Raw genomic sequence first — 26669 nt, forward strand, 5'->3', positions numbered from 1 at the left:
ATAAGCTGAAAGTCCAAATGGTTCTTACTGCAGTGACGTTAACATCTGCATTTGTTTATGCAGGGAAACATTTTCCTATAATTTTCTTCTATTAAATGCTTTCCAGTATTTTTACCTAAATTTACCATTGCAATAAAATCTCATACACTTATCACTTCAGTCTTGTTAAAATCCAAGCAAGCCAACAAACAACAGTCTGGTTAGCTAAGATATGACATGGTTATAAAGCACTAAAATGAAAGTATCGAAGGGCATGCACTAGGCAAGTTTATCTAGTGTTGCCTTTACTGATTTGTAATAAAGACATACAACAGTATTTGGTATATTTGGCAGAATGACCAGCTAATATTTGTGAAGGAAGGAAATTAGGTGAGATGAAAAGGAAGAGCGAGAGGGGAAGGGTTAAGTTCTTTACCTTGTTAGCGCACCAGCTATCTAAATTCAAACTATGACATTTCTAAACTCATCCAGTGTAGGTTATGTCCTGAACAAATATGTTCCCGATTCAGCCCCCTTTTTCAGATAACAAAGGCAATGAAGATAATGCATGTTCTTGAAATAGTTGCTGAAAGTTTGCTGAGGTCACAGTTTTCCCGGAGTTGGGTGACCCAGATAAGCCATAGGTTATTTTTCTTGGGGAGACTTGTTAATTTGTTATCATCTCAAAATAGATTTGATTAGGGTCAATGGGGAGCATTCTTGGGTCAGGAAATGTGAAGCCATGGCAGGGTCACAGCTCTGGCAGCTACCAAGTATTGCTGGGAAAAAACTGATAGAAATGGAGAGATCATTCTTGTTGCCAGTTGATGGGAAAGCAACATCTAGGCAATGCCAGCTACTTGGGTGTTTTTTTCCTCCAGATGCCTTGCAACACTCCAGTCCTGTTACCTCCATTGGTATGTGTTCTCTGCATCAAAAATTGCTATCTGTTTGGACATTATCATCTGTGTGTCACAGAAGGTCATCCTGAGAGCCCCCTGGCCCCAGCACACTCCTCTCTCCCAGACCCTAATAGGAGAAAGTTTTCACCAAGTCCTTAAGCGTAATTCCCTGGACACAGCCCGCTGGCAAAGGTTTCTAATGAGTATGGTCAGATGCTCATGCGAGAATGAGCTACCTTGCTCAATGCGCAGTAGAACGCAACTCGTGACACCAAGGACGCCCAAAACCAGTTTTTCATGTGACCGTGTAGGAGCAATTATCGCAGCTGGAAAATGCCATGAGACACAGTGAAGTTACTCTGATTAATGGTGGGATCTGCGTCATACCCTCCCCAACTGCAGTTAGCAGCTATTTAGAAATAAAAAAGCAAAGAGGAGCAAAAATAGACCATTAAACTGAACAAATCTAAACTAAACTACAGGGACCACCACCAGATCATTTTTAAAACCTAAGTATAACCAAACTAAGCCCAACAAAATATATTAATTGTCAACCTAGAAAAACAGCATGGAACAAACCCAAGTTTTAAAGTATCTCTTCGAGCTGTAATACCTGAGACACAGTGTATTTTTCCATCAGGAAGTGCATGCTAGTATTTTGTTGTATACAGTTTTCAGACACCGTCTGAATGTTGCAGTCCTATTGCATGTACAGATATAAATTAATTCAGGTGGGACAGGGCCTCTAGATTTCAACTCATCCACCTTCTCACTCAAAGCATGGCTGACATTGGTGGTAGAACAGGCTGCCCACTGCCTTTGCTTCAAGGCGTCACACCATTATCTGTAGTGACCTCCAAAAGAATATGTTTTGAGAAGAGTAACAGCAGATAAACAAGAAATGTACCCTTGTAAAACCCTTGGAAGAATAAAATCACCTGACAGACAGTGGCTTTGTCAGGTGCTTTCTTAGCAGCACCCAGTTCTAGCACACAAAAGACTCATATCTCCATGTGTGTCTCAGGTACCCGCATGCTGGAGATGGTGATGGCAGATCTCTCTCATGCTAGCCCCAGAGCTGCACAGTATAAAATCCAGCCGTGTGTGCTAGTGGGTCAGTGGGGCCAAAAAATAAGAAAGGGGTTACATAAGGAGGGTCTGCAGAGATCATGTTCCCTTCAGCCTGGAGAGACAACTGGGGTCTCACAAAGGGACAACAACCAGGCTTGCTTCCTTGCTTGAGCTTACACAACTAGCCAGACTAGTCATTAGAAACCCATCTTGGCAGTGATATATATATTAAAACCATGTTATGAATACCTGCTGAAGAAGATACATTTTCTTTGTGTCAAACAAGCAATGCTGTAACCTGCATTCAAAGCTAAGCAAAATATTGGTTTTTATTAAAATTTAATGTCCTAACAATTAGGAACTCCTGAGTAAAGACAGTAACAAAATAACTGCAGTTTGAACACAAGGTGCCAGTCTTACTAGACCACAGTATAGCAGAAATTAATTGGTCTTCCTGGTTTATTGAGGAGAATCAGCAGTCCAATCCATCCAAAACATATCTAATTTCATGTAAATTTATATGTATATATCGGTGTGAACAAGCAGTGGATTTATAGTCTTTACTCATAAACCTGAAATCAATAGGCTTGGCTGTCATGCATGCCGGAGGAAGTTTTTGCAGTATAGCTCCCACATTTACAAAGGCTTTTTTTTCCCCAATGCACCAAGGTAGTGCAATCAGATCTAACTCCATGATTATAATACATTAGGCTAAAAAATGTGAATGAGGAACCAAAGGAATACTTATACAAAATGCATCATAAATTAAATTCCTCCTGCTTTCCTCTCTTCTCCATCCCCCAGTAACTTATTATTGTGACAGATTCTTAAATAAGAGCTGTCTCTGCCATACCTCCAGTGAGACCACATTTTAGGACACATTGTTAATATGCAGTTTGTGATTGTGCTATAGGGCACCACAGTGACTGAATGGAACAAGTCTCCTGTCATGAAAAACAAACTAAAAGAAAATAACATCATGGTATACTGATGCATTTGGGAAGATTTCGTGGTAAATAGGTCTCTGTTTTGTGAAAAATGGTCTGTAATGTTCAAATGTGAATTGAAAACATACATTGCTCTTGGACAAGTTGTCCACTGATGCAGCTCAGTACAACATCACTGATTTACCAGAAAATAAGTGGACCCTTTTGGGGGGACTTTTTCTATTGTTCTGTGTTTCTGTTGTGTTACCTATTACCCAAAAGGCCATGGTGGAAATGAGTCAGTTTACTCTTCAAAAAAAGTGTAGCTCAACATGAATTTCAGTGGCAATACTAAGTCCTGACTAAATCACAAGGTGTTCAGCTTCTTCTGTGCAACCAGTTCCCTACTAGCATTGATTTCAGGGGGATAGCACAAATCTATTAGACAAAGCAGTATGAGTAATGCTGTTACAAGAAATGCCAAAGGGTCTATTCCTGCCTTGACGCTTGCTGAGCTAAAAAGTGTTAATTAATAGTCTTCTTTGTGTAGATAAAGTAGCTTCCAAAACCTGAAGCTGGGCTCTGCTGATCACCTGCCTTGTTATAGAACCCAGCTGGAGTTTTGATTGCTCAGACCACCACCAGCTCATGCCTTAGACATTAGTATGTTTCCTAGATTTTGATTTCGCAGAAATGGAAAAAATGCAACCTATTAGAATGCTGACCAAGGTCAGGTAAACTTTTTTGGTTGGGTTATTTGAAGCTTCCAGTTCAGCATTTAATCTTGAGTGAAGGTCACCAGAACAGTAGGCTACCAGCATTGCAAGAGAGTCCAGAAAAGCACAGGCATGAAATAACAGTGAGAGAAATCAGAAAATTTGCCCTGCAAATAGAACTTTAATAATTCATTAAAAGACCTGTTTTGGGTCAGTTTTCTTTTTGTCTTTGCATTTTCTTTTTTCCTGTTTGATTTATAGATAGTTAAAAATAGCGTTTCATCTGAATTGCACCCAGCATGATTATTCATGGAAGTGCTACTTGACATTAGTAATTGTATCAGAATATGGTCTAAACATTTCTGAATGGGGCCCAATCAAAAGCATGGGATTTAATAGCACTGTGATTTTAGGCTGACTCATCTGAGAAGCTATTTTAGATTTTTCAAGGTATTACTGTCAGTAACTAGGAATTTTTTTCAGATTGGAATTGCGTGAAAGCCATCAAAGAGCATTAAAAAAAAAAATATTAGAGGTACTGGCTGGTTTTCTGCCTTAAAAATACCTCTCAATACTTGAAGATTATCAGATGGAAGCTGACTGAATCAACAGTAGCCCAGTTTTACTATTTTGGAAGTATTTTCCATCACAAATGAAATGACTTTGGAACTCCGAGTGCCCTGCTCATTAGTATTTAATTTGAAGGTGATCCCTAATTTTAGCTGTGCCTGGGCTTGGGTAATCATGTAGGCTCCCTGTGTTGTGGAAAGGCAGAGGAAGAATCCTCCAGGGAATGATTCATCCAACTGTCTTACAGTGGGGAAAACCACTTCCTGGTAGATACTAACCTTTTCCAATGGTACTTCCAGAGCATTTCTACTCCGTAACAGCATGACAGAGCATGTCATGTGTGTTACTAGCTAAGCCTAGGCATATGCCCGAGACAAAAAAAAAAGAAAGCCAACTCTCCATCTAGGAAGTAACTTAGGAGAAAAGAAGAGAAAGTTTCTGGAAAGTTTGCTCTGCTAGAAGCAATGTTTATTTCCAGTAGAAAGAGGGATTTCTGCTTAACATGAGAAATCCACACTTATGTAGTCAACATCCTGGTCTTCCTGGTCCAAAGCCGAGTTGACGGTGAGGTGGCCAGTGTATCTGCCTAACAGCACGGAGTGTGGACCAGACAACTAAAAGATAGTAATGACCATACAGGTTGTGGGGTGCAAAGTGGTGTAAGAGTTCTCTGGCAGCATTGCTAGGCAATTCAACTAATTGCCCCCTCTGTCATGTCATGCTGGTAGGATTATACTGCATCTCTAAGCAGAGCAGCCATACAAGTATGTTAGCTCAGGAGTCCTGGTATCATGCAGTATTGCACACCTGAAGTCTCTTCCATATATCTACTTCCTAAAATATACTCAAATTACACACATTACCATCTGTGAGCAGTGTAGCACTTTTAGCAAAAAGTAGTGACTAATATGACACTCTTTTTTCCCTTTTCAAGATTTTTTGGTATTTAGGACTAAAGTACTTAGAAGTATAATATTCTTCTCTGGAGTGGTTCCTGACCTACCAAGAGGCTGAGAGCTGGTTCTTGTATTTCTATCTTCACCTAACACTATGTCCTAAGTTTGATTAATTTAGTGTATTCCAACTGAGGCCAAGATTTAACTGAATTCAAGAATACAGAGGTAAATTGAGAACTGGTGCGTATCTGTGTGATGCAGGCATTTATTTAGAGAAAACGCAAGGGAAAAGGGAGCTCTGGAAGTGGTTCATGTACGAAACATCCTACAATTCTTCTACCTCATAGCAGGGATCGGGGATAATAAAAACTTACAGAAAATGCCAGGAGGACTGCAGCAGACTTAGTGGCTCTCTTCCTCCTGGCAGAGCTTGCTGCCAGCACAGCCCCACTTCCAGCTGCTTGGGAATCCCGGCATCCCAAGAGTTGCAGCTGATCTCCTCACATATCACATGCAGTTCAAGCGCCTCAGTTATGCCACCTTGAATTAGCAGCATCTGCTCTCTGCATAACCTCGGCACTCACCCTCTTTCCTTCCCGAGCTTCCTTGCCTAAATATTATTTCTACTTGCATTACATCACCATAGTGAGATGTCCTCCCTTGGCACTTCTGAGAAGTTGTTGTATGCTTCAAGGTATTTAGTGACCTTGGCCAACTTTCAGCTATGGAAGAGGTGGGCCTTTGCTTTTTTTTTCTCATGATGGGACTCATAAAGCTCCCTACCCAAGTCTCTTTCTATACAATACATGGATTAAATGTAGAGTAAAAACCTTGCTTTTTGAAAATGAAGTAGTTTCTAAGGGTCATTCTCATGAGCAGATGTTGTGAAATTTGAGTCAAATTACCTGACATAAGGCTGAATGGCCAGCCTGGGAAAGGACAAGTCCTGGCTACTAGAATATCCTCTCACACAAGTTCTTGCACAGCAAAAGTCAATGGAGATGATATTTGTCACTAAGGTCTGAAAGTTCTATGAAGGGTCAGTGGGGAACCTGCTGTGGACTGGATATCTAAATTTCTGCTGACATCAAAAGGGATTTAACTGCCTAAATACATTTCCAAAGTTGCTCTACTGCCTTAAGTCCAAGAGATCAAAATCTGCTACTTCTTTTTCTGTCTGAGTCTCTTCAGCACGTTGGTCCTATCTGCACTGTAGCACCTCCACTCCTCATCTCTCTTTCATCAGATTGCCACTTTTAATCAGTGATTCTAGTGGTATCGTAGTACCAAGAAAATATCCTTCCTTCATTCAAAAGGATACGGAAACTATTGGTAATACCCTGCTAGAGTTATTAGTCCTGTCAGGGGTGCTGCCCAAGGTCAGCTAATACAACGTGATCAACCTATGACACTGGTTACTCATGGCCAATATATTCTGTATCATTAAAATAATTGGGAGGAATCACTGGAGTGTGTTTTAAGTAATTTTAATTTTTTTTAGTAGAGGAGTGAGAGGGGGAAATGGAAGGCAAAGCAAATAGAGGTTGGTAAGAATAGCAAGGGAGGAAAGACTCCATGCAGCAGCTTATTGCTAGAAGAAATCTTGTTGAGCAGCTCCTTATTGCAGCTTTAAGAATTAAATGTGTTTTTTTAACAATTGCTTTATTTTCATTTTGCTCCTTTTCAGTTTGTGTGCGATTCTTCCCATGCTGCTCAGTGGACATCACAAAATTTCCTGGCAAAATTTGGTGGAGGCTGAGGAAAACCTGCTACAGAATCGTCGAACACAACTGGTTTGAAACTTTCATCATATTCATGATCCTGCTGAGCAGTGGAGCCCTGGTAAATGAAACTGTATTTCCTGGCTGGTTGAAAGTGGACATGGGTCTCAGAGAATGTGTTCTCCAGTTAGCTGTCTCTAAGATCTTATGTGCCCTGATGATCTTTTCCCAAAGCAAAGCAAGTTTGGGGCTAAAGCAGGTCTTAAGCTTTTCTGATTTCCCCTGTTTATCATAAGGTGGGGAACTTTCTTCTGTTACAACATAAATTTGTGACATGCACATGTTTTGAAAAGCAAATAGCAAATCCTTATGGAAGTCTGTGTCAGGAAGTATCCCAGCATTATTAATTCAGGATCCCGTAACTTCTCCATGGTAATTCCTAACTGGAAGTTTGCATTTTGCTCCAAGAATGGGTATTGTTTTGGCTTTTTTTTAGCACATTTTCTATCCAGCAAAGCAAAATCATGAAAGACACAGAGGGCACTGAATCAGTGCTACCGATGAAGTTTGTGGGTGCCTGTCATGTTTTGAATGCACCTTAGGTTAAATCACTGTACCTTATCCACCTCCTGTCTGCATCTGAATGAATGTGTATCTATGGAGGCTGATATGTCATTGCCCAAGACTCTGATAAGGCATCATCTTCTCCTGAGATCCCGCTATATACTGGGATTATCCTCTCTCTATCAGCCCTGAGTTCTTCATAGCAATGGCAGCATATATTTATGTTGCTCATTTACATGTCAGGAATGTCACTTAAGTTGGTGGGATTTCTCCCAGGTTATTATCCAGACATAGAGCAAAGGGGTATCTCAAAAGTTTTGCAGGCTTTGGTTTGGTGGTCACTGATTCAAGGACTGAGAAGCCTTTATATGAGGAAAGGATGAGAGAACTGGGTTTGTTCAGCCTTGAGAAAAGAAGGCCCAGGGGAGACCTTATCACCGTGTTCCAGTATTTAAAGGGTGACTTTACATCTACAAAGAAGATGGAGACTCCCTTTTTACAAGGAATCATGGAAAAGATGAGGGCTTATGGGCACAAGTTCCTCCTGTAGAGATTCTGACTGGACACAAGAGGAAAATTTTTTGCAATGAGAACATTCAGCCATTGGAATAATCTCCCCGTTGAAGCGGTGGTCTCCCCAGCACTAGACACTTTTAAGTTTCACCTGGACAGGGTGCTGGACCATCTATTCTAGGTCATGCTTTACCTGGAAAGGTTGGACCAGATGATCCTTGAGTCTCTACCAATCTGGGATTCTATGATTCTGTGATTTTCTTCTCCGTAATGGAGTAAGGAATACGCCTGTTAAATACACCATATCTAGACAATCTACTTTGTATTTCTGGAGGTCAGGATTAACTTCAACCAAACAGACGAATCTGCCTTAAGTAGTAAGAGGACTGTCACCTTAGAAAGGTGCCTGCTTCTTCTTAATCGGAAATAATCTCAGCCAGAAAGCACGATGCAGGATGAGTGGTAAGGTAGTGGATTTACTAAAAAGACCTGGAAAGAGAACAAGCAGCAAAAACAATAGAGTAAACTACATCAGAGCACCACAAAAGCTGAACACCCTACTGGGCTGTGTAAATAAGCATGTTCTTCCACTCTAGTTGGCATCAAGGAGGCCTCAGCTGGAGCACTGGCTTCAGCTCTGGGCATTGCACTTTGGGAAAGACATGGGCTAATTGAAGAAACTCCAGAGGAGAGCAGCACAAATTATCAGTGGCCTAATAAAAGGAAAAAACAGAAATAGTGGGTTTATGTAGTTTAAAGAAAGTCTCTGCAGGGAGACAAGGAAGGTGGAGATATGTAAGTGTTGATGTGAAAAGGAAAGGGATGGATTGTTCTCCAAGGCCACCAGGGATGGGCTGAAATTTCACCCAAGGGATTTTATTTTATTATGAAAAGTAAGAGACTGGAAAACTTGGGTAAATAGTAGGCTGCTGAAAATTGTCATAGCTTTGCTGAAATCAATGGAGTCTGACAGTTTTTGCACCAGCTTGAGAATCAGCATGTTAATTTTTTAAAGCAATTTAGAGGGGGCATGTCGCTTGCTATAATACGCTTTAGATGAATACACTTCCTTACATATGTAATTAAAAGTGCCTTAGATACTGAACACTGCAATATAAATCTCATTTAATTTTCATTGCATGCGCTCATTTACTTCTTGAGATTTTCAATTTAGCCAGTGCAATTCTGTATAATGCTGCATTTTCCCACATATCAACACTGCGCTTCAGTATTTGGACTAGAGATGTTGAAGGCAACAGACAACTTTTTTCTTCTGTTATTCTGGGGTGAGCTCTTCCAAAAACTGAGCTCATCCTGCTATGTCCCTGCAACATGCTAAGTTCTTAAGGGGGTTCAAAAGCAAGTGTATATTTGTGTGGTAGTTAAGCCGTCAGAATATATCTATAGCTTACTGCAAAGGATCTGAAAACCCTTCCTATGCATTTAAGCCATAAGCACCCAAACTGGGAGCTTGTTTTTTAATAGTAATTATGGATAACACTGCAGGTATCCTGCTTAACTCTTTTCAAACACACAAAGCAAAGCAGAAAAAAATAACCCTTAATGATGTTTTATACTGCAAAGATTTCATCCATTGACACTGTGAAAACATGCGAAGCACTGCAGTTTTGTCATTTGGGTAACAGCTCTTGCAGAAGTACAGTGCACCTAAGGCATACAGGTAGCATATTTTTCGTCCTTTATTAATCTGCTTCCTGACTCTCAGTGTGTTTTTATTAGTCAAAATGCAATGTATTTTTTGGCAAGTAGTAGAGAATAGGGAGAGCAAAGGAGGGAGAGAAGGAAATCACTTTAAATAGTTTGTTGTTATTTTTGCAGTAATTGCAGAGTACAGCAAGTCATCTGACAAAGTGAGTGAGTCCCTACAAGAAATGATAAACTCCCATTGCTTGGTCTATTGTTTTCTGTGTCTTTCTCCAACAGCTCTTTCACACCCTTGAAATATCATTTTTGAAGACAAGATAGGAGACCTAGTTGCAGTGAAAACGTCACCCCGAAGTGTGAGGACAAATGGACAATCTTTAGCACAGGCTGCCAAAGCTTTCTTGTCAGTTTAATTACTGTTCCCTGGCAGGCAAAAGAGCAGTGTGACTGCTTGAGTGACAAGTAACACACTTCTTCTATCTCCAGGCACTGGGTGTTTGCTAACTTTTTGAAGTTCCTCAGAAAGTAGCTACAGATCTTGAAATATGTAAATGTAGATAATGAAGATGATTAGCACAGACCCTCTCAAATAATGTTGTTTCTCGCTGCTAAGTGCTCTGGGTCACTCAATGGGATGAGAGAAATATAAGCTTGGGTTATCCAGGCTTCAGAAACACAGGAGCAGCTTGTGTAATGACAGTTACTAGAGTAGCTGGGAAGAAGATTGTAACCACTGCTTTTGGAAGCCCCAAAACAGGCCACATATATGCAACCCGGATGCTAGGATCCAGCCTTTTATTTGACATATATTAAAAAGTGAGAGCTAAATTACAAGACAACTTTGTTTTATTTTAGTAGGCATATTGTTTTATATCTTAAACACTTCAAAAGGGTTATTAAGTTGCTTGTATTTGCTACAGATACTGAAGGTCTTTTGATGATGCCCTGCTTAAGATTAGTTAGAGAGACAGATGAGATGGGTAGGTAGATACCTTGACCTTTAAAACATAATTGTTCTGTTAAGTGAATAATAATGAGCATTTCTTGAGGTAGATAGCTGTAGCTACCTGAAATGTGGTGGCTGAACAGAAGCCAGGGAACTCTGGCACTCTATAACACAGGCAGGATAATAACCCAATTTGTCATCATTAGCAATAAGATATTATTAAGCTAACTGTAATGGTCAGATTCTACCTCCTAAAGACAAGGGTCCTATGCCCTGGGACGTCTGAGATCCCCTGATACAGTGGGACAGCTTGGGGTGGCAACCTGCTCACATATTCACATTCCCAAATTCAGAGTGCTTAAGCTCTTCTTAAACTCCAAGCATGTCTAGTCATTACAACCAGTAGAGACTGGAGAGAGATATTTAAGCATATGCCCATTATAAGGGAAAACTGAACAGATCTCCGTTAGATAAGCATCAGTCCTCTTTGTGCCTGTATACCCTTTCTGATGGTAACGTTCAAGTATATCAGAAATCACAGTCAGTATATGATATCCCATCAAATAATATTTCAGACTTGCAGTGAAGCACCCATGCTTTCCAACACACTTTAGGATAAGTTTTTAATCAATGTTTTGTACTTCCAGGCTTTTGAAGATATTTACCTTGAAGATCGAAAAAACATAAAAACTATGCTGGAATATGCTGACAAAATATTCACTTACATCTTTGTCTTGGAAATGCTCCTGAAATGGGTGGCTTATGGCTTCAAGAAATATTTCACCAATGCCTGGTGCTGGCTTGACTTCCTTATTGTAGATGTAAGTATCATTTTGGAGCTACAATGCTTCTTGTATTGGATTTTATAATGTGTAAATCTGGCAGCTTTGTGTTTGCAAAATGTTAACTGTCACTCTGATTCTTAGCAATAATCCTAGGCAAAGCTTGAAGGAGGTCTTGATAAGTTACTGTGCCTTCCCATGAATCAGCCTGCCAGAGTGGAGAATACCTCTTTGTCTCATTACACAGAGGTGTTACCCTGCTAATTTGAGTCACATTCGCTTCTCATCCCTAGGAACTTGTTGTTTCTTTTAGCATTTAACATCTTGTTCCACACTCACAGCTAGCACAAGGTCCGGTTACCTCTGACTGCTCCACACATGACCTCGACACACAAGTCTTTCAGCAGCTTAGAGAAGTTGTCCTTGGCGTAGTTTCCCAGCGAGGCTGCCAGCGGCATGTAACAGTATGTTCAGTACTGTCTCCAAAGTATTTACCAGTGAAGGAGTCCAGCAGAAGGTGTCAACAGTCCTCTTGTCAAAATGATTTCACTATTACAAAACCTTACAAAATACTCCAAATCCCTGAAATATCACAAAGCATAGTTCTCCTACAAGGGTAATCTGTGAAAGCAAGTAATAGTTGAACAAAGGGAGCTGATGCTCCAGGAGTGTTGCTAGTACCAGGCATGTCCCCTCCAAAGTTTCACATTGCCTGAATGAGGTTTAACCTTTCATCACAGTGTATCAGTAAGGAAAAAATTATCTCCCTGAGGCCATTTCTTACTAGCTGGAGGTTTTAATGCGGAAGGCTGGCAGAGCGTTGCCATGCCTGTATAACTTATTAAACTTTTGACAAATTATTTTTCCTCATTTTATATCTGAACCTTGACTCAAGGGAGAACTGCATTTTTTTGGCCCCAGGCCAGGAAAGCACTTCAATGGGACAATTTACTTGTTTGAAGTTATGGACATGTGTAAGTGCACTGCTGGATCAGAGCCTTTGGAAGCTTCTCCAGAGCTTTAATAAATTGATTTATGAAAAGGAAGTTATTTTCATAAATTGTAGATCATAAATTCCTCTTTGCATGCATGCTTGGAAACCTCTTAAAGGGAAGGTACTCATTTTCCACAGATTAGCTTCAACAGAAGAGGAAGGCCTGGTTTAATTAACTAACCACAACATTGGAAACCACCAGTTCCTAAGTTATAGGCCAATCCCAAACGCTGTGCTTATTGTGGTTTAGGTTGAGTGCCACAGCTTTTCTTTCCTGGTTTCTCCATTTGTAAAATGGGACTAATAGGACTCGCCTGAAGTATTGCATGGGCTTCCAGTAATTTGTTAGTGGAGTTATTGTTGTAATGAGCTTCTGAAGACTGGAAGGGCTGGTTGAGGGCTGAATATTGTCACAACTGTATGTTTGGAGCTCTGCTCCATCACTAACAGTTTGAAATGAGTTCCATACTTGTTATAAATACATGTTTTGTAGCATGACATTGAATCAATACCAAAGAGACTAAAAAACAAAGCTAAATTCTCTCCTCTGCAAAATAAAACTGCTTGGAACAGGAGCTACACAAGAATGTAAAGTCAGTATGTAAGCCTGAAATTTAGCTACATGTATGCCTTTTAATGGTGGGATTTGTGACTATAATGACAGACTGTAGAGGCAGCCACAGGCTGGCTGGAGGAAGGGGCTTCACCTTTCCTGCCACACATCCAAGAGCATACATGGCATAAAACAGTGTCATAGGGGAAAGGAGACCACAGGTCCCTGGCTGGGACTTGTCTTATCCCGAGAAAACCCACCCAGAGCCTTCTTATTTTTAATTTTCTTAACTCACATTTAAGTTGGTTGTGCAGGCTTCCAATCTAACCAAAAAGTTACTCACCCTTGAGCTGTTTTAGTTATTGATTGACTCTAGGAAATCGCTTGCCCTTTAGTGTTCTCTGAATAAAGCTTTTCCCCATGCCCCATTCTTTTCTTCAAAGTCATTTCCCTATGCTGATAATGAGAACCTGGTACTATATTTTTAGCAGGTTTAACATGCTTTTCTCCTACCCTATTGCTCACAGCCCCTGCCACTCTGAATTGGCAAAGTAACATGCTATCATTTCTCCTGCACACTTTTTACTTCAATTTACATTTTCTTTTTGGTCCTTTGAGAACCAAATCACTGCAACTGAGCTGCAGAAGGGAGTGAATGGGTGAATTAGCTGCTCCAAAAGGAGCAGATGAATCACTTGTATGATTTTCTCAAATTTATTTATTTAAAATTATTCACTTAAAAAATCCTGATCTGCAAATTATTCATTAGCAGTTTGGTATCAGTATTCAAATTTCAAGCTGTGATGGTTGATTTTTCATTGGACATGTGAAACCATCTATCATCTGTGTTTTCTCATTGTACAAATGCAACTCAGAATCCTTTTTGTGTTGTGAATAATTCATAAAACCAGCCCAAAATTTGCAAGTATTCACTGTTTCTAAATGGGAAGTGAACCCAGAGGGGTATAAGCATATTTTGTGTGTGTGTGTATATGTATGTAGCCTGCCTTGTGAAAGACCCTTGACACTGATTTGGACCAGTGGAACAGCAAAAGCTCCATCTGACAATTGTGGATTACTAAAGAAAATTGTGTCTTGCAAAATCTGAACATCAAAACACACAGTAATCCACAAACTGAGAGCTATTTTTGCTGGATGTAGAATCCCTAAAGGATGATCTCTGATAATGGGCTTCTCTGCATCTCAAAGTGTGCTAGTGTAGCAAAACCATAACAGAGTGCTTTTAAATATATTGTGATACAATAAAGTCCTATCAACAGATTTCTTTGAAAGGAAAGGAGAAAGGAGTATTTAAATCACAAAATGCAGGCTTATTTCAGCTTAGGGCACCTGGGAAAGATTTCTTGGATGTCTGCTGAAATTTGGGTATACTGAAAAAAACCAGCATTAGTGTACATCAATATGTTACCACCCTGCAAATAACAAGTATACTGCTAAAAGTACCCCTCTTCTGCACTGCAGATATAGCCTATCTATTCTCATGAGTTGGAGTGGTGGGCACTCAGTCCTCAGCTGTTTTCAAATGAGGGAAAAGCAGACACCATGGTATATCTGAAGTGTAGACAGACATCAGAATCACCATCAAGAATGGTGTTTATGCACAGTCCTCTCTGCTAGGATTCCCAGGCAAATATTTTCACAAAGAATAGATATTTTCCAAGCATTCATGCAATCAAAAGCTCTTCATACAAAGCAGATTAAACAAGGAGTCTGAACTCGGCCGGGGACAGAAGTGCATGGATTCAAAACAAATGTTTCTGAAAAGTGTTCTCAACTAGGCATGTCCTGCGACAGGCAGAGACAGTTGGGGTTTAAAACAAGGAACAGATAAACTTCACCGGTTATGCATGCTGGTGTCATGTTTGATGTTCCTTTCAATTGTTTCCTCTGACCTATAAATATTATCTTGAGCTTATCTATTTGAGCTTCAGCCAGTTGATTCTGAGCTGTGTCCCAGTCTCTGCTGACAGCAGATGGGTAATTCCATTGCAGTGGTCAATTCAGGAAAGGCATCAGTCTGAAGATTAGCATCATTCAAAGACCGGAGGTGTTGCAGTCAACAGCTTCTTTGCTTGCTGATCATTCATTGAAGGCAGAGGGGAGAGATCAGTACCCTGCAGAAGCTGTCATGAGAAAGCTCTCAGGAAAGGGGTGTAAAGACCCTAACTCATTAGGAAGAATGCTCAGAAAAAAGGTCACAGCCAAGTTTCATTGCCTGTGGCATGCACAGAAAAATCCTCTTAAATGGGTACTAATGTCATTTCTCCACAGAAGTCCATTATCACAAATCCATCATCTCCATTGCAGCTTTTGAGTTCAATTTAATTGTCCAAAAGTTAGTCCCAATCCAGGCTTAAAAAAAAAAAAACAACTTAATTGGCATTTACTAATTTTAGAAATGAGGGTTTCTCCAGCAAGTCTTTCTAAAATGATTCCATTTTTTAAGATCTGATACTTGGGGGAAAGTATTTTCTTAAGCAATTGCTTTTTTAGAGATCCTGGCAGCCTCCTTTCCCTTTAGCTATCTCTATCAATGGGCCCTAACCCTGTGTCCTGCAGCAGGGAGGGGAAGATATCTCTTGTTCTCAATTTTTGCTCTGATGCAAAAATTTCTCTCTAGCTGAGTCACCACAGAGAAAGATTGCTCCTTCCATCATGCCTTTTCCCTAAGAGCCTTCTCTGCCACCATACAGGCAGGGGGATCACAACGGCTTTAAGAAGTGTATCTGTCTGCAAAGTAGTTCAAGCAAGGTTCAGCAATGGATTTGGAGGCCAGACATCTCAAATGAGTGATTCAACAAATCCACTAGGCAGGATTTTGTAGATGCTTTTACAGAAGTAAAATAATATGTACCTTTCTCAGACCGCCGTACCTTTGTGAATTTATAGCGCAACATGTTTCTGGTGTTTTCCTGGAGCTGCTGAGTTTGTACATACAGATCTGTATTCCCCATTGAGTAGCTTTCCAAATTTCCTGTTTGCTGCCAAATTTCCTGTTTGCTTGTTTGAGAACTGCTCATGGCTGTTCCGTCATTAATGCACCATCATTTTCACTGGATGCTTAAAAAATACAGATATTATGTTTTTCAAGATAGTTTCCTGGAAAACGCTTGCTCTGAGATTTCTATTTTGGATAATTCACTGCCAGGCAAATTAAGAAGCAGCTAATAATCTTTGCATTTGACATGAACAATCTAAAACAGTCGTTCTATCCCTAGTTAAAAATTGAATTGAATTAAATTATGCCCTTGTGTTGGATTGTCTTTAAGTGACAATTAAAAACTTGCTGCGTGAAGTAAATATTGATGGGTTATGATTACTTTAATTCTTTTTTCCATCTGTATTCCCTGTTGATTAGCTAGGTGATTTTTGTTTGCTTTACCACTAATTACACAATCTGTTGCAATGTGTTGTGAAATCCAATTGGTATTCTTGGGAAATTATCCTAAAAGCATGTGCATTTTGTCTGGTTTCTGTTCAGAGAAGCACACGGGAACTGAACGACAAAAATGTAACTGGGGCAAAGTAAAAGTAATATAGCTTGTTACTTGGAGAAGCATCTTAAAAGTGAATTTATTAGTTCTATGTGTGAGTTATGAAAAATCCACAGGTTATAACAGGGCACCTTTACTTCAGAGTTTGTTTTTGACTAGTTTTTTTCCATTTTTTTTCCAAAGCAAATGCTTATGTGGGATTTTTGATGGCATAAACCTCCAAGATAACTCATAGGAAAGAAAACCCCTCTCCAGAAGCCTGGGAGCCTGGTCTGAAAACAAAAAAATTAAAAAAAAAAATGCTGGTTTGCTACATATTGACTAGTTCAGGATAAGTGAAAAAATAAAAATCCACATGAAGTGGTTTTAATGTGTGTTAGCAGGTTAGCCGATGCTGTAAATTTCCCTTCTGCCACCCCACATTTTATCTCAACATAACACACACAAAAACATCCAAATGTCTTGTCTTATCTTGGTTTGCACCTCATGTTAGTTACCACATAGATGCTAAAAGGAGAGCAACCAGGCTTTGCCGAGTGGAAACACAAGCTTGGTTTCAGAAAAGGCACAGCAGGACAAAGCACACTGCAGCTGGATGGAAAGGGACACTAAATGAAGCTCACTGCCTGCCCACACCTTGTGAAACAGTTGCAATATGAAGAATAACTGCAATTACTGAAGAATTTCAATTACTGAGGGAGAATTTCCACTTTTGAAAGTGATGTAAAAAAACCCATCTCGACTCAGACTGTGCTGAACTAGGTTTACCAACCATTTTTATTTCTTAAAGTTGTTTAAAGATGGAGCACTTTTCAGTGTCCTTTTTTAGAAGGATGTGCTTAAAAGGAAAATAATGAATAAAGTCCTGGAGCTCTTGTATACAGCCTGCTTTGTCCCTTTCCATTACTGTGGGTGTAGCAGCCAAATTCCTTATGCAGCGATGTTCTGTCTTGCACGAAGGACCAAAGATAGGAGGGACATGTAGACTGTAATTAACAGTCTAGACAGTCCCACATGCTCTGCAGGGACACAGGAGGATTATCCTACAGTTCTCCCTTATGACCGGCACCTTCACAACCCCAGTTGTTGCAGACTGAAAAACATCTTCCCAACACACTTGTGGCTCCATCCAGGATGCCCAAGGGCAGCTCAAGAGAAGACCAGTGCCAGGAGGAGAGGGAAAGAAGAAGTGAAGGGAGAAAAGCAGCCTGCAGAGAGTGCAGAGATTCTTTACTGAGAGGGGAGATTGAAGGAATTGAGATGAAACTTGAAAGCTGTGCCCCAGCGGTGTAGAAACCTTGTGCAAGCCTTCTTCCCTGGTATGACTGGCTTTGGGGTGCTTTGTGCTAAGGCAACTGAAGATTAGGACTCCTACCTGTAGTATGTACTGCTAATTGTACCATTGTCTTTTCTGGCAGAAATTTAGGATCATATAATTTTTCAGAATTATCTGATCCTTTCTACCCTAGCATATTCAGTACATTATCAATCAATAAGGTTAAAGAATCCAACTAAACAGATGATTTTCAAGCTAGGACTGTCATATTTCCCACATCAGCTTGGCATTTTTTATATTGCTTTGGAATATCTGGTTAGATAAATGCTTTAGGGAATCGTGGAAATCCGGAACAGCATCTTGTGGAAACAGCCAAAACACTTTTTTTTTTCCTGATTTTGCATCATGTCATATGTAAGTAGAGTTGATCCTAATCCTGCCCAGAAATAAACATGCCTTCAGCTCAGCACCTCAACTCCACAGGCTGGGATGGAAATGCAGCAGAGTTGATGGGGCTGAGCCACAAGGGAAATGTTCTTGGTAGTCACTATGCACACCTCTGGCAATATAACGCTATCTTCAAATAATAAATAATAATCAAGCATATTCACATCTTCCTGACAACAGTGTTCAGCATCAAGAAGGTACACTGGAATAAATTGTGTGGTGATTTAGGAGGTCTTTTTAAGGGGAGAATATCTTTTCTCCTCAGCTGCCCTAAATCAAGGCAGTCTCCGTACAGTGTCTGGATAAGAAGCAGAATGTAGCTGATGATGAAGAAATTCTTTTGCTCTAAATCCCAGTAGAAATACCAGACTTTTCAAGGCAGCTGCACCCACACAGCCACCACTGCTGAAGCAAGGAGAAAGACTTTGGGTCTTGGCCAAGTTTTGTCTGATCAACGACTGTCATGTGGTCCCAAAAGTCACAGCAATCCCTCTGTCTTCCCTACCCAGTGCTGATAAGTGGGACTCAGAGGTATGGCAAAGGTGTCTGTTTGCAGTGAAAAGGTGAAATGAAACAAGCTGAAAATCCATTTGGAAAGGGTGGGAAAACTGCAAATCAATAATTCACTTTGGCGTCTCACTGGATCTAAGATCGCAGCAGCAGATCGTTCGACTCACCCTCAGAAATTAGCTGAGGTTTAATTCTTGATTCACAGCCATCCGCCTTGGGAATTGACTGAAGTTGTTAGAAAAGCCTGAGCAGGTGTAAAGGAGGTGACAGATTAAGAGAACAGCGAGACATAAAGAGGTTCTTCTGGAAACCACCAGGAAGCAATTAGGATGCTGGGGTGATTTATTTAAAAGCATTTAAGCCAACAGGAGTGACACATGGTGTTTGCGACAAGGCTGACCTCTGAAAGGAAACATTGCTTTGAAAAGCATGGACATGAGGACCAGGAAACAAGCAGAGAAGATGGAATATTGACAGTTTCAGAGCTTTAGTCCGATGGGGAAATGAAAAAAAAGAAAAAAAAAGGATGAAATATCCCAGAGAAAAAAAGAACAGGAGTGGATGATGTAGAAGCCTTTTATAACCTGAGTTATAAGAAGTAGCGTCGAGCTTTCCAGGAGATAATTTTTGTTTATAATTAATCTAGGCACTCTTATAGCCCATCATATTATAATACACAAGAGCACTCCACAAGCAGTAATGAACTCCACTGTCGGTGAGGGAAGCTCTTCATTAACTCATTTCCAGACACGCTTTCATCTCCATGCCATGGACTAAGTCCAGAGTAACCCTAAGCAGTTCATAGTCTCTATTTGAATGTGAGGGTTGTAATGCAAGGAAACAAGTAGCAGAGGTGGGAATTCAGTTTAGGTCACTTTAGTCTCTCTCTAGTGTCCTAATTGAAAGCCTAACATTTAACTTTATGCCCTTCATTCATAACATGCAATTTCTGGATCGGCAGGTGCAATCATACAGTTAGGCATCTGTAGGGTAGATGTCAGAGTGAAAGGGTAAAGATATATTTTTAAAAAGATAAGGTGATTAATAAACATCTTCTCAGAAATGGTAGCTGCTGAAGGGAGCACCAACCTCTTTACAAGCCCTTTTCTCCCAGCAGTATTTCAGTTTTGCAATAAGGATTTCCATGTCTTTCAATTTATTTTCAAATTCACCTTTCCCTGTAGTTTTTCCAGTTTACTTTTGGGGCACAGACCTAATTTTGTTCCTTTTCAAGTCAAGAGGAGCAATTTGGGACTACAGCCCTGGTTCTTAAAGACATTGGGCTGCTGCTCTGGCTGTGAAGATTTCTTTGGGTAATCCCATCCTTGGCATCAGGGGACGGGAGAAACCAGACTGAATTGAAAAGAGGCACCTGAAGTAATCCAAGTTCTCTTTCTTCTACTTTTTTCTTTTTCTGAAAGCACAGTTAGAGAGGGACAGGTAGGTGCTCCTGGGGCACATAAAAAGCTATTTGAAAGCACTGGGGACCTGCATTAGCTGAAACTGCTTATTTAAATAAGTGGCCAGAGCTTTCAGCTCAGCTGCTGTGTTCCCTTTCGGATGTCCTTTTTTTCCCGGCTCCCTCCCCTCTAATTTGAGCAAGCAGGTTAATTTGATGAAATCCCTAGCTGCATAAAACGTATGCTGTTGCCCAAACTGGGAAGGAGGTCTCCTCTTCTCCACAAGACAGCAGCTTGCAGGGTATCACTCACAGCTGTATTCTGCAGCAGGCAGACGTTTAGTAGAGGTTCTCATTGTTCTCATGGGTTTTAGGATTTATATGACCAGCCAAGGAGGATTTTTACTGTTACTCAGACAGAACTCCTTGTTCCCTAGGCTCTGCTATTAATTCATCTCAGTGGTGATCTGGAGTTAATTCAGAAATGCAGTGTAGGCCAAGTAGCATCTGCCTTTGAATGGTGCTACTCAGGTCTGCTTCCAGCTCAGTCCAGTAGATGCCCACTGATTATCTGAAATGATGTGCTTTTAGGCTGGTGCAAAGGGATGCAGAAAAGAGAGGAGGAGCCCCTGTTCTGGCTCAAACCCACCTCCTTGCTGTAGGAAACTCAGTCAGCCTCAGGCAAAACACTGCTCCCAAAGAGTGCACCCTTCAGATTACTGCCACCAGCGTAATTTCATAGCTACATTGTGCGTGTAATTTATATGCTATTAAAATGTATGAATATAGGAAGGAACACCACTAGTGTTATAAATGGAATAGCTCCTTAGGAAAAAGTCTGTAATCTTTTGATTAGAGACTGTTTCCCCTGTGTGTGCTGTAAGGAAGCTGCATTATTGCTCTCCCTACTTTGTAATTGTTTTTCTGCAACCTTAAAATCCTCTGCTGACAGCTTTACTGGGGTTTACATTAGTTTACAGCACTGATTTCTTAAGTCACTGTCAGATAATGAAGACATATATACCCCTTGTATAACTTTACCTCTGTGTGTTCATAGGGAACTATCTTAATGGTCCAAAAATGCTGCTTATCTGTTAACTGCTGAATTACTGTGAGCACCAATGGTAAGCACGCTGGGAATCTAACACTGCATGGGTGCCACCAGGGTACAAATACATCAGTTGCATTTCTCATCTCAAGAATGACAGTATTACACCGAAATAATAATACAAAAATGCAGGAGTTAGTTACTGAAAAAAAAATCCTGATTCCGGGACAATGCTTTTTTTTTTTTTTTTTAAGTATAATCTAGTAAAAGATTGTCAAAATAATTAAGAAATTCAGACATTACTCTTATTAGAACATCCTAGCAATAACTTTGAACAGCTATCAGTGAGGCTAACCTCTCTTCAGAGATCACTGCCTGTCTTCTAGCAGTCTAAACTTATTGATTCTTCTTGATTCCACCCTGGAAACATACAAATGTAATACAATGGGGCACTCTAGACTCATGCTGCTAATGCCACTAAGTCACGTAGATGACAGGAGCTTGGCTTTCAGAGCACCAGCCACAGGCCTGGTAATCCCCATGGCTGGTATTTCTAGTGTTCAATGGAGTCACAAGATTTAAAAGCTCTAATTATTTTTCCTTGAGCATAACACTGAAAATGGCAAAAGGAAAGCTGTGGCGTTCATTTATCTCTCCCTTTACCCAGGTCCATGAGACTGTCATACAAACCATTGTAAAATTTATGTAGATAAACATGTGTACAGAAATATGTAAGAATATAAAAATATAGAAATACAGGTCTATAGGAGAACATTTTGGGAAGTCACTGACAGTACTGAGGCTGGGGTCCTGCTGGGCTGTTTTGAGATGATCTGAAGAAAGCAAAATGGAAGAGCTGCTACGTGATTGAATTCCTAGCATGTGCAACTGGTGAGATTTTTATCATTAGTATCTGTGGAGGCAGGATTACATTCACTGATTTATGGGGACCAGGTCCAACCTTTGGGACACTCATTGCTGGCCAGGTTGTACGCTGGGGTTCACATTAGGTAGAAAATTCCAGTGACAACATTGTTCTGGAGAATGAACAGCAAGTCAAGGGGATAAAGAAGAGTTTCAAGCTAACATGGAGGATATTATTACTTGGTTTAGTGTAAGGAAGGTTTAGATGGAAAGCTATGAAAGCTTCTTAGATCTAGCAGGTTCTGGAAAGCCCCTCAAGGGAAATGCTAGAAGCAGAGCATCACAGAGCATCTCCAGTTGAGAACAATAATATGTCTTCTTGGGGCAGAAGAAATGCACAGGAGGATGGAAGACTGTAGCAAGCCATGTGAGAGGTGGAGAGGAAAACTCAAGCCCAACCACAGATTGTGCATTTTAAGGGCAATGTTTCAGGCAATAGTGTCTCCATAGGATTCAGCTGCTCTCTACAGCCTTACTGTGCTACCTGATCTTTAAAGTTGCGTTTTTTTCCTGAAAAAAATACTAAACTGTCGGCAAATAGATAATGAAAGGATTAGAAATGTGTGCCATATTGTGAATCTGGAGGTTACTTTAACCCTGGGGGTATCTTCTGGGTGCCAGCACATTTCTGATACCAACCAGAGCACAAAGCAGAACCTTAGAGCAACTCTGGGCTGCCTTGTAACAGAAAAAAAAAAGTAAGAGAAACAGCTGACTTTACTTTTTGCTGTGGTTATGTGGGGCAGTCAACACCAATTTTGAGAGCTGCTTGATTTTTTTCCTAAAAATAGCCTTCTGGTCACTTTTAATCAAGTTGAAATAGCCAAGTCTCTGTGCTAGTAATTCTCCTATAAATAAAATTTGACAGGGATACCTTCAAAATCAACATCCAAGCATTTAAACATGTTGTCTCAAACGCAGTTCTGACTCCAGCCTTATAAATCTTTGCCAAATATCACACAGCTTCATGGCCTAATCCTCTGAAGACATATCTAATGCTGTGTAAATCTGTGTCAGGAGGACAACAGCACCTGTGATGTGTTTCAGGGTGACATTTATGGCACTCTGAAGAAAATGGTAACTCGCTCAGATCCAAAGTCTGGTCTTCCAGGATTTGAACAGAACATCTTCTGCCTTGAAAGGGCAATTATAGGACATAAATTTGGGATGAGAGAGGAAGCAGGCAGTTGTGGAGACCTTGAGAAGATCTGAGTTTTAGATTGTGGGTGAAGCTAGCACAAAAGGGTGTTGGATGCTCTGTATTTGATTAATTTTCTTTCAAATATCTACATTCATGAGTGAGTTTCCCTTAGTATGTGAGGATATGGATCTTGGTTTCTGTCTCTGAGCATACTATCATTGAGCTGTTTTCCTTACACCTCCAGCCTTTCTAGACAGGAAACTCCAAGTCTTTGTGGAGTTTAGGCCATTTTCTGCACTAATCTTTCCAACCAAAGATAGAAATATATGCCATAGTGTTACTTCTGTCATGATATCTCAGTAATACCAGTTATATTACAGTTTTAAGATGCCTTATTTCAATGGCTTTAGTGTATAAGTGTGCTGCACATTTGCTTATTGATATTAGACAAATCCTTCAGCCCTTTCTCATTATTTAAGAAGCATTAAGTCAATGTGGGGAGTGAATGAAAGTAGGCGGCTTTGGACTGTACATTAATGCAACTTGAGAGTATAGGATGTAATCAAGGCTGGTAAGAAATAGGGAGGACAGAAAAGGGGTATTGCCTCAATTTAGAAGCATTGGTGAGATTAAGATGGTTATTAAGCCAAACCAGATTTTTATCTTTAACTGTGAGCATCAGCTGAGCAGGATTTAGGTGAAAGAAGCATGCCATACCTATAACATTATTTACTCTAAAATAACTTCTTAGGCATGCTCATGTCACAGGTTCAGATCTGCTTTCTTAGAGATGGAAGGAAAAGCTTCACTGGTGATTTTTACCTTCCCAGTGTCTAAGAGACCTAAGACATCAGACCTGGAATCCAGTCTGCCTGTCTACTGTGATGCTTTTATAGCACACTCACTGCTAAAGTGATTAAAGTGAACTGCAGAGTGTTTATTAGGACCTCCCTTCTTCATCCACTGCTGGGTCTGTACACAGGAGCTGAGTTTCTGTCACACCTTGTTGAAGAGTGACATTTTAAAGCATGACAATCATCCTCTGCACCTCAGTCATCTGCAGAGGTGGGCTGTCTTCTCCCTGCACATATCCAGCTCACTGTATCCAGCCCAGGCTTGGTGTCTCTGAGACCTCCTGCCCTTAAACTTGCTGTCAACCACATGCCACAGTAAAGCCATTAATAGGTAAATAATTTAACAAATTGATCAAGTTTTACAAAGAGGCTTAGCTGTGCAGACAGTGCTTGTACATAAATTAGTGCATATTCAGGAGAAAGGTTGCTCCATAGAGGAGATGTAAGATAATCTGATTCTGTGATAACTGGGGCTGTGAAAATAGCTAAAGGTGAGAGTAAGGGAACTGAGATAAGCAATGTGCATGAGTCTCTCTCTTCTAAGAAAACAATAGTTTATACGTGGCAATTAATTTGTGGGGTTTTGTTAATACACATATATTGGCATGATACTTATAATATTGGAGAGCTGTTTGTTTCTCACTCCCTGCTCAGTAAGAATTCAGGCCATGAATGCTGACTTGAGCATGCAAAACCCAATTGCTCCATGTGATTGTTAATCTGATCCATAATCTCCACTGCTATTGAGTTCATCCAGAGTCCAGTCCTGTGCCCAAAAGCATCCACATTTCTGACCAGCTGGGCACTACAAAAGTTCTGAGAACTTGAAGAGCATTGGAACCCCTCCATACTGTTCCCATATTTGGAAATAGATATTTTATTTCAAAGAAATAGTCTTTAAGAGATACAAACCTCAATGTTGAGCACCTGGCAGGTTTCCTTCTCCTTTAGAGGCTGTGCAGGTACCAGAAAAAGTGAAAAAGTGCAGAATCATAGAGTAATGTATATCATTCTCTTACAATCTATGGTATAAAGTCATGTCTATCAGTAATCTAGAAGACTTGTTTCTAATCAGTAAGTTTAAGATTAGTAATTGAATGGTAATGCTAAAATCTTTTCTCTCTGCTGAAAATGGTTAGATCTTACAGGTGCTTTCATCCAGAAAGCCCTAAATTATAACACTTAGGTGACTCATATTTTCAATTGTGGAAGATACACACACATTGAGGAGACCTATAGCACAGGCGTCACAGAACGGTGGGTTTGTAACAGTGATCTCTTTTCTCATACAGTCTGCGAGCTGACATTAAGAGGATTTCTGTGTGCCGAGTTAAAAGAAGCTCTGGAAATCTGTATTTTTATAAATTTTGCATTAAAGTGAAAACAAAGGTGTTGTGAGTTGGTAGCAGCTCAGTGTATGTGTGGATGTAAAACTCTCCTTTTTTCTGTGTTGATCTAATTTAATGGTTTAAGAATTTTTTTCCACTTTTTCACTAACCAACTCTTTCTTTTCAGGAAGAAAAGTCAGAAGAGAACGAAGATGGAAGGAGTATACTAACAGATTGGATTTTTGCTTTGTGTCTCCATTCAGGTGTCTTTAATAAGCCTCATCGCCAATACACTTGGATACTCTGAGATGGGTCCCATTAAATCCCTCAGGACTCTCCGAGCTCTTCGGCCATTAAGAGCATTGTCACGATTTGAAGGGATGAGGGTAAGAGTATATAAAGCATCAGTCAAAGCTCAACTCTCTGACATCAAGCATACTAACAGGGAACTGTTGCACATGGTTTTGTCTTCACTGTGTCTGCCAAAGGAAATGAATGATAATGCTGTATCAAAACAACAAAATAAGAAATCCCTCCTTTGTCTAAATTGCAATTGTATCATTACGTCTTTATCCTCAGGTGGATTTAATGATGAACTAATCCTGCTGCCTAACTTGTCATATTGCACTTTAAAAAACAGCTTCTTGGTCGAGGAAGCATCTGGCTAACAATTACCTCTCAATTATAAGACACACCAGGGGAATAGCCAAGCTACAAGTTTGCTCCCTGCTTTTGACATATATTAAAATGAGACTGACTAGGAAAGTTCTTAAGGACTTTTTCACTAATAATTAAGGCAAAAATTAAAAATGCTAAAGATAGGTAAAGCAAATGAACGAATATGTAAAACTTTTCCATTGAACAGATTGCAGCTTTAACATGGAATGTCAGGATTAATATTAAAACCATGTAGCTTTTGTTCATTTCTCCATCTTGTGCATCCATCTCCTTCCTCTGCATTCCTTTGCCAGCATGGCTATATCCACACAGCATACCTGATTATTTGTTAAGACTACCTGCTACACAATTATTGTCTAGTAAGCACTTTATTTAACTCTTTGCACCATCTGCAAGATCTGCAAGGTGATCTGCAAGATCTGCAGATGATAACAACTGTGCTTTGTATAAACTGAGATTACTGTCAATCTTGTAGAGCAAGATCACATAGCAAAATAAAGCAAATCTGTGACAAAATTACGCATACACCAACTTACATTTCCTGATGATCCCAAATCTCCCTACTAGGCCAAAGAAAATGCTGCATCTTTCATAGAGGTATATTCAAGATAAAGCTTTGTTGTAGACAAAATTTTGGTCTGAATCATCAGTGACTAAAATGTGTAATTCATGCACTGAGCTCCTAGCAATTGACTGTTCTCATCGCAATACCCTTGCAGTAAGACAGACTGAAGACTAGGGAGCCTAATGA

At 40.1% G+C, this 26669-nt stretch overlaps 1 protein-coding gene across 4 annotated transcripts in view; it reads left to right on the top strand.

The window, feature by feature from the left end:
• The window catches only part of LOC130593274 (sodium channel protein type 5 subunit alpha-like), a 215577-nt gene that overhangs the window by 165983 nt on the left and 22925 nt on the right, over nt 1-26669 (top strand). For all 4 annotated transcript variants that reach the window (XM_057398302.1, XM_057398303.1, XM_057398304.1 and 1 more), the window contains 3 exons: nt 6748-6902; nt 11117-11290; nt 25504-25626. In XM_057398302.1, the coding sequence (XP_057254285.1) occupies nt 6748-6902; nt 11117-11290; nt 25504-25626 (452 nt within the window). The remainder of the gene's footprint in view (nt 1-6747; nt 6903-11116; nt 11291-25503; nt 25627-26669) is intronic.

This window comes from Pezoporus wallicus, unplaced genomic scaffold (genome assembly GCF_028554395.1).
Source record: "Pezoporus wallicus isolate ANWC-B61680 ecotype Strahan unplaced genomic scaffold, APGP_CSIRO_Pwel_v1 contig_7237, whole genome shotgun sequence".
Lineage (NCBI taxonomy): Eukaryota > Metazoa > Chordata > Aves > Psittaciformes > Psittacidae > Pezoporus > Pezoporus wallicus.